The following is a 9,074-nucleotide window of genomic DNA, read 5'->3' as shown; positions in this document are numbered from 1 at the left end:
ATGCTCGGAAAGAAGCGGTGTAAAGAAGGCTGAGAAAGGGAGCCTTGGAAAGCGCTCTGCGGCTGCGCGAGAAGAGGTGCTTCCGAATCTCCAGTCTGGCCAACAGCGGCGCCCAGAGTCTGCAGCAGGAAACTGCAACCTCTGCTATTTGAGGTTTTTAATCAGCAATTTCCATATACTGAATAACATTCAAAACTATATTGTCAAAAATGCCTTTTATCACAAATTTCTAGGATTGTGTCGCTAAAGTTATGTCACTTTCCTAGGAGTATGTCCATATCTGTGGACATAAGCATGCTTTAACCTTTAATACGCAAGAAGTGAGCCAAACATGACTGTAACCCATTCTCGGCCTAAATAATCTCAGAGAGCAATAATATTGCATATTTATTGAGCATCGACATAGTGGGACACTTTTCCTTCTGTTTTATCGCAAATGTTTTATATCATTTTAAAGATTCTTCTTCTTTCTCTTCTTCCTTCTCTCTCTTTTCTTCTTCATCATCTCTTTCTCCTTTTTTGAAATAGGGTCTATTACATAGCTTGGCTATCCTGGAAATATGTAGACCAGACTGGCCTTGAATCTCAGAGATCTACCTGCTGCTTCCTCTGAAGGGCTGGGATTAAAGTGCTGCCTCTCAAGTGCTGGGAGCAATGTGTTTTTTTTAAAGCTGCAATTCATCATCCAAGACACTTTATTATCCAAAACTACTCCGAGCAATTGCCTAAGAGTAATATCTGATTCTCACTTCCGATCTCACAGGTAAAGAATTGATGCAAGCTGGAGTTAGACCACCCATCACCCATTATAGCAATTCTCACTATAAACTATAACATCAACACTCAAATCAACAAGGGAGTATGATTGGAACTTGGGACACAAAGGGACTAAAAAGTTCATGGACTGGTCACCCCCTTTGCACTTGCTTTATATTTCATGATAACCTCAGAATTGAAGGAAAACCTCCCTGGAAGACTTGCTTTCAATAGCTCCCTCAGCTTAGTGCTGGCTTCTCTTTGTTTAAAAATGCATTTGAGAATCTAGTAAGTATTGATTAAGGCAGTTTCTTCTCATTAGGTCTAGACACTCTATTTATACCAGTGTGCCTCCCCCCACAAAATTTAATAGTGGACTCTTCTTAAGTCACTACACATCAGAACGCTAGAGGAGTAAACTATTCTCTCATGCTACTAAGTGCTTGCCCATTGGCAAACACCACAAACTACAGCATTACACTGTAACAAACCCTTTTAATTAGCATTCAGAAAGTCTCAGTGGTCATTATCACCTTGTCATACTCTTCTTATAGATCAGTGTAGTACAAGAGCACTCTGAAAGAATATGGAGGTAGTCCTTCCACAAATTTAGTTATTTCTAACCTTCTTCCCCCCCCCCCCAGAAGAATGGATAATGAAAGTGAGTATTGGTCTGGGGTTTGAGAGTATGAGGTGGTTATTTCATAGAACCTTTTTTTCTGGTATCGCCTCCTCCCACTCCCACCATGGGAGGACACAGACCCCACCAAAAGAATACATTGGAGTTGTATGTGAAGACATGCAATTGTCCATTTCTCAAATAGGGTTACAATGCTTGAAAAGATACTGGGGTTTGAGATTGAAAAGGCTGGCCCAAAGTCCTTGTTTCTGTCTCCCGAGTGTTGTTGCAACAGCAAGCAAAGCCACCACACCTACCTTGGAAATGTCATATTATTTAACATACTGAATCCATTTTGACCAATTAATTTTAGTGTGGTATGAGGTAACATGACTGGTTTTATATAGATCTTATTGATACTTGACACATTTCATTCTTGTTTGAAGTGTGTGTGTGTGTATGTGTGTGTGGCAGTGGCAGTGGCAAATATCAGGCACTGTTCTGCAAGAGCCATCCATCTTATCTTTTTGAGTCAGGGCCTCTCTCACTAGCACTTGGGGTTTCACCAGTTGAACTAGGCTGGCCAGACTCATCCCAGAAACCTGCGTGTCTCTGCTTCCTCAGCACAAGGATTAAAAACACACCATCATACCTGTATTTTTCTCATGAGTAGTGAGAATTGAACTCAGGTATTCACACTTGTTCTGGACACATTTTTTTTTTTTTTTTTATTTTTCGAGACAGGGTTTCTCTGTATAGGTCTGGCTGTCCTAGAACTCACTCTGTAGACCAGGCTGGCCTTGAACTCAGAAATCCGCCTGCCTCTGCCTCCCAAGTGCTGGGATTATAGGCGTGCGCCACTACAGACAGCTTGTTCTGGACACATTTCATTCTTGAAGTATATATCTAATAGTACTCATGCTTTTAAGGTCCACTAAGCTGAGTTACACAGAAGCAAAACAGAGAAAGGCTACAGGTTGAGAAGATCACTAAGACTCTTTTTATAGATTTGAATTCTAATGAGAACCCCAGGAGGGTGGCTAAGGAATGCTTCATCCTAATGAAGGGAATAGATCAACAATTCATTTTCATTTAGAGGATATTTGAGTTAAGAAAATGAAGTGGGAATTAAGCAGACAGGACAAAATTGTCTTAGCCTATCTATTTACGTTCTTATAAAATTTAACTAAACCACACTTTAATGAAAAGATATCACAACCTATGTGCTTCTTGCTCAAGTACAACCACTGAAATAAACTGGCAAACTTCTGAACCACTAAAAACTTTTTAAATCTATATTTTCCAAGTCCTTATTTTTGCAAAATGATAGAGACATTTCATGCAAGATATAATTCTTGTGAAAATTAAGATAAAGGAAGAGGGGCCTTTGGAGATGGTTCATGAATAAATTGATAGACTTGAAAGTGTGAGAGTCGCCGTTTGTATCCCCAACATCTGTGTAAGTACCAAGTAAGTGTGGTGATCCACCTGTGATCCCAGAACACAAGAGATGGAGACGGGGCATCTTGGAGCAAATAGGCTAGCTCTGGGTTTAAATAAGAGACCCTTCCAAAACACTAAAAGAAACCTGGCATCCTGAGAGTTCTGCATACACACAGGCACACAGAAAAAGTAAAGAGATGAACTCACCTGGGTACTTGGGGCTTCACCCTTACATTCTTGAAAATCTATGGATGTTAACAAAGAATCACTTTTCTCACAGCTGTCTTGGCTGATAAGTGTATCCACGTAGTTGGGCTGAGGGAAGATAATGTGGCTCTTTCGTGAGTCTGCAGTGAGCGAAACTTCATGGGAATATGTTTGTAGGAAAGCCTGTACTCCATCCAAACCTACAAAGTGTGAGGCAGGCACATCCTCCAGGCCACCACCTGAAGAAGCCTGTAGCATGTGTGATTTGTGCCAACGCCACAGTCTGAGAGCCAATAACACAGTGACAAAGACAAGGAAAACACAGGAAACGGTGGCCACTGCCACCACCAGGTAGAGAGTGACATCTGAATCATCAGGTTCACTGGGGGTCCTAATGCTGCCCAGGTCTGCTAGGACATCAGGAATGCTGTTGGCCACAGCCACAGTGAGTGTCACAGTGGCTGAGAGTGGGGGTTGGCCATGGTCCTGTACAGCTACCACAAGGTTCTGTTTAAGGGCGTCTCTGTCCAGAAGGGCCCTTGCTGTGCGCACCTCACCTGTGTGTAGCCCTACTGAGAAAAGCCCTGGCTCACTGGCTTTAAGCAGGCGGTAGGACAGCCAAGCATTCGGGCCTGAGTCTTTGTCCACAGCTACCACCTTGGTCACTAGGTATCCAGGTTCTGCAGAGCGGGGAGCCAGCTCCACCCCTGTGGAGCCATCAGTGGGGAGGGCAGGGTACAGGATCTCAGGGGCGTTATCATTCTTGTCCAGCACAAAGAGGTTCAATGACACATTACTGCTGAGAGGTGGGTCCCCACTGTCTCGAGCAGTCACTCGTAGTTGTAGATCCCGAAACTGCTCATAGTCGAAGGATCCAAGTGCATAGAGGACACCGGTGTCAGAGTTGATGGAGACATAGGAGGACACCGGTACCCCCTGGATGGTGTCCTCTGCTAAAGCGTAAGTTATTTGGGCATTCTTGTCACTGTCTGGGTCTTGTGCAGTCACCGAGAAGATGGAGGCTCCTCTGGGATTGTTCTCAGGGACGTAGATAGAGTAAGAGGAATCGGAAAAGGTGGGTGGGTTGTCGTTGGTGTCTGACACGTGAATGGACATGTGAGTTTCGGTGGATAGGGGAGGGATTCCACCATCTGTGGCCTTCAGTGTGATGTTGTACATAGACGTCTTTTCCCGGTCCAGGTTTCGTGCTGTGACCAGCCTGTAATAATTATCAATTGATCGTTCTAACTTAAAAGGCAGGTTTTCTGGCAAAGAGCAGGTCACCTCACCATTCTTCCCGGAATCTTTGTCTTGGAGGTAGAAGAGAGCGATCACTGTCCCAGGAGGTGTGTCTTCAGGGACTGGGCTGCTCACCGATGTGACAGTCACTTCTGGGGCATTGTCATTCACATCCAAAACCGTGATCAGTACTTTTGCCTTGGTCAGACTGCCAGCACCATCTTGAGCCTGAACTTCCAGTTCATAGAAGCTGGATTCTTCATAATCCAGACCTTTTAAAGTCGACAGTTCTCCTGTCAGGGAGCTCAGATGGAATATTTGTAGTAGTTCTGGAGTTATTTTCCAGAAAGAATAAGTCACTTCCCCATAGATTCCCTCATCCAAGTCGAGAGCGTTTACTGTGAGAAGTTTTGTGCCTACTGGCACGTTCTCAGGGACTGTCGCTTGATACAGGGGCAGAGAGAAGACTGGCGTGTGATCATTCACATCCACCACTGTCACGCGGATGCTGGCGGTGCCAGATCGGAGTGGGTCCCCGCCATCATAGGCTGTGAGGATCAGATGATGAAGTCCCTCTTCTTCCCGATCAAGAGCCTTCTCCAGCACCAGTTCTGGGTACTTGGTTCCATCATCTCCGTTTTGCACAACCAGGGAGAAGTGATGATTGGGGCTGAGCTGATATCTCTGGAGAGAGTTCTTGCCCACGTCTGAATCTGTAGCTTCCTTTAGTGGAAACCGCACCCCAGGAGCTGCATTCTCCATAATTTTTATGTTTATTTCTTCTGTTAAGAATCTGGGAGCGTTGTCATTAACATCCATTATTTCCACTTCTATAGGGTAAAGATTCATTTTGTCTTCTATCAAGATGTTAAAGCTCACGAGACACCGCGGGCTCTGAGCGCACAGCTCCTCCCGGTCTATCCTGCCCGCGGTGACCAAGCTGCCGCTCCGCGGGTTCAGAGAGAAAAGCTGGGTCTTACCTTTGGTGATGATGCGGACTCCGCGCTCCGCCAGCTCCCGAGGCTGCAGTCCCAGATCCTTGGTGATATTTCCCACAAAAGATCCCTTGTCTGTCTCTTCAGACACCGAGTAGAGAATCTGTCCTGCCCAGGCTTCCCACTGGGTCCCCAGAAGAATGGAGAGCAGCACAAATCCTTTGTAGTGCGAGCCCCATTCCCTCTGCCCAGGCGCCATTGCAATCTTGCGGATCTTGCTCACACCCTGCGAGGTCTCGGAAGGTGCTTCAGAATCCAGTTGTGTCCTCCAGGACCCCAGTGTGCGGAAGGGAAGTCGGGATTCCAGTCATTCGGCTTGAATTTGATGGTGCTTGGAGGAGGGCTTGCTTGTCTCAGTCTGTCCTTTCTTTGTGCTGTAAACTCGGTGGTTCTGTCTGAGCTCCGTCGCCACCATCTCATGGTTGGTGAACAGCGGCACGCAGAGTCCTTACTAAGTTACTGCACCATCTTGAAGCGAAATAAACTGATTTTTACAGAAAGTTGTTTAATTCTTCAAAATTTCTGTTTGCTTAAATTTCTTCATCCCAGACACCTCGGATATAGTTTAAAGATACATTTTTAAGGTGCTGACTAGCTGATAAATACAAATATATTTTAAAAATATCTTTCACGAAGCAACGTTGAGGTTACGTTCTTGAGCACACATTCACATTTTAATTAGAGAAAATTAATCCTTGGTAGGAATATGTAAACGTTATTTAAATCTCTATTGTAAAACTATACTGCAAATATATCCCTATGCAATATTTTGCATTCTCTGTAGTATTTTCTGTTGATGAATCACTTATTTGGAGTTCTGTTTCATTTATTTCTTATAAAGAATGTAGGTATTTACACTGATTATCCCTGCTGGCTCATTCTTCCCTTTGACAACTGTCACCGTGATAGCATTTGATCAGCAGATGATAAAAGAGTCATGTGATCTTGCAGATTTGTTTCGATGAAAATTCAAAATCCAGTACGTGGCCAAACTCGCTGACAGCTTAGCTTGGTATTAGTTATTTGTATGGTAAGTTGATCAAAAAGTTTCCTTTAGCTCATGATTTTCATATGTTTAATAGTGATAAGTTCTATAGATTTTCTATAGTAATTGTTTCATTTGTTCAAATGACATGGCTGCAGGGAACTCATGTGAAAGACTAAAAGTAGGCATATACCCACAGAACTCAATGCTGATGTATATTGGAGATGTAGTTTAAAATCACTCAAAATTGATGATACATGAAAATAGCATATTCTCTCAGAGCTTATAAAACAAATAATCATATTTGTGTAGGAGGCCATTTACTTCACATGACTGATAAATAGGATATAGGATGTTTAAAATTAACATTAAAATAAAACCAGAGAATGATATTGATATGTTCAAACAAATCACATTTGAAAACTTAGGGTTGGAAATAAACACTTCCCTAATAACTATAGGAGTATGAACGGCACAACATTGGCTTGGGAGAACATGTATTATTCCTATCTTATTATTTAAAAGCATAAACTAGTTAGGCATGATGGTATTCTAGTATTTGGGAGGAAGAGGCAGGAGGATCTCAAATTTAAGTCTAGCCTGGGCCACACAGGGAGTTCTAGACTACACTGTGCTACACAAGATCTTCTCTAAAAAAAAAAATTTAATAGTTTTGTTTTTCTTTTCTCTTTCCCTTATTTTCTTGTCCATTTTTTCTTTCTTTTCCTCCTCTCCCTCCTTCCTTCCCTCCCTTCCTTCCTCCCTCCCTTCCTTCCTTCCTTCCTTTGTTGTGGTGGTGTCTGAACCAAGGGCTTCAGATATACCAGGCAAGCTCATTATTATTGCTTTTGAAGTGCTGAAGACTAACTCAGGGCTTTGTGCATACTTGGCAAGTACTGTACTTGGCTGGATTTTTAGCCTCTTAATTTATCTTTATGATTACTGTCAACATCAGGTTACAAAGGAGAGACTCATATATTTCCAACATGTATTCTAAATTAGGTTTTTACTATAGGAGCACATCAAATTCAGTGTGTAAATAGTCAGCCCATTCTATTGTCAGATTGTTGAATCTTCTAACTCGGGATTGGGAAAAATTCAATTGTTCCACAACTCAGCAGGTTATTGAATCTTCATGACTTTATTAATTCCTTGGCTATCAATTCTACTCCTCCCTTTGATGTGCTTCTCACTACGTAGCCCAGGCTGGCTTCAGACTTATGACTCTCTTGCATCAGTCTTCTGGGTTCTGCAATTAAGATAAGGGAGAGCCAGAGTGCTGACTAGCTCAGCTACATCCAGGCCTAAATCCAGGGCTTTGAGCTGGCCAAACATATATCACCTGTGAACAGTTGGGGCACGCGAAAGGGTTGGTCCTGCTGATCCAAAGCTGCAGGATCTCCACGACACAGTGCAACAGCAGGATATCAGAGAGGAGGTCCTAGTGCGGATTCAATATCTGAGGTGTCACAGAAGCTCTCAAACCAGACCAATGACTACTGCAACGACCATTTGCAAGTGAAGACGTGTGGACAGAGGGATATACTGTGGGACCCACTGTGGCATATTATATGATCAGATTCCATGATGAGATGTTTTCTATGCTTTTGTTTGCTTGGTTTTTTTGGAGGGTGTGGTTTGCAAGGGCAAAGGGTGGATATGAGGACACAGGGAGATGAGCTGGACTGGGGTGCATGATGTGAAATTCACAGAGAATCAATAGAAAGTAAAAAAAAAAAATGTGCACCACTACACTTACCTAGTCACTATCAACTTACTTTTGAGGAGAGCCAATTATAGACTCTCCCATGTCATTAGGAGTTCCTTTCTTGTTATTCCTTTGACAAAGATTTTACCATTTTCTGCTTGGTAATCTGTAACATTATTTGTATCTTCGGTCATGAAGAATAAAACCAATTCTTTGAAATGATAATCCTCATTTCCTTCAAATGCGTAACATTTAGAGTTCCTATGTATTAAACATTGAGTTCCTATATGACAGAAACTTTTTTTTTCAGTTTTGAGACAGGGTTTCTCTGTATAGCCCTGGCTGTCCTGGAACTCACTCTGTAGACCAGGCTGGCCTCAAACTCAGAAATCCGCCTGCCTCTGCCTCCCAAGCGCTGGGATTAAAGGTGTGCGCCACCACCGCCCGGCGAAACTTATTTTCTTTAAATGCTAAATTATGTAAATTTTCACTTGAGCACTGTTACGTCCTTATCCTCCTATTCACCAGTCATTCTGTATTTTTAGAGCTGTTTCCTGTAAGTGATTTTATATTAAAACTCATTTTCATCATTAAATGTTATCAAGTACGTAATGCACATATGCCATTGTAATCCATTAAAGAATACAACAATTATATTAATGGTGAGGCTATCAAACCATCTCACTGTATTACTTCATTGTTGAAAAAAGATTTCACCAGGTTGTTGTTTTATCTCATCTTCCTAGAATTGTGTGAGATAGATAAGGCAAGATTTCCAAATTTTAGTATCAGTTGGAAGACCATAGAGATTTTCACTGGCTCAAATGAATGACAATTGGTTCTAAGCATATTATTCAGCTTTTTTCCAAGTAAAGATTTTAAATAAAAATTTAGGCAGTCCCCTTCCATGGGCATCAGTGATTTTTAAAAATTAAATCCATAAGAAGTAAAAAGAGCTGTTTCACTGTTATCATTGGAAAGAAGTTCAGTCCATTTGTGACCTCTGACCGAAGCAAGAACCAATAAAGGGCACTTTTGAATATTTGGAAGGTTATGTAGTTTCCTCTTTTCAAAGAACCGAGACAAATGTGTAATACTGAATTTGTGTCCTTGTGAAAGGAT

The 9,074-nt window shown here is 42.3% G+C and overlaps 1 protein-coding gene across 7 annotated transcripts in view; it reads right to left on the bottom strand.

Annotated features, from left to right (window-relative positions):
• LOC116087063 (protocadherin gamma-C4) overlaps nt 1-9,074 on the bottom strand; it is a 176,646-nt gene that overhangs the window by 123,496 nt on the left and 44,076 nt on the right. The window contains exon 1 of one of the 7 annotated variants that reach the window (XM_031365479.1): nt 3,026-5,992. The exons of 5 other annotated variants lie outside the window; for them this stretch is intronic. In XM_031365479.1, the coding sequence (XP_031221339.1) occupies nt 3,026-5,458 (2,433 nt within the window). In that variant the 5' untranslated portion in view covers nt 5,459-5,992. Of the gene's footprint in view, nt 1-3,025; nt 5,993-7,365; nt 7,494-9,074 lie in introns of those variants that run through there. One more of the 7 variants, XM_031365497.1, reaches the window with a different exon arrangement.

Source organism: Mastomys coucha, unplaced genomic scaffold (genome assembly GCF_008632895.1).
Source record: "Mastomys coucha isolate ucsf_1 unplaced genomic scaffold, UCSF_Mcou_1 pScaffold13, whole genome shotgun sequence".
Taxonomy (NCBI): domain Eukaryota; kingdom Metazoa; phylum Chordata; class Mammalia; order Rodentia; family Muridae; genus Mastomys; species Mastomys coucha.
The sequence above is the reverse complement of the archived record's forward strand: the minus strand, read 5'-3'. Positions and strand labels throughout refer to the sequence as shown.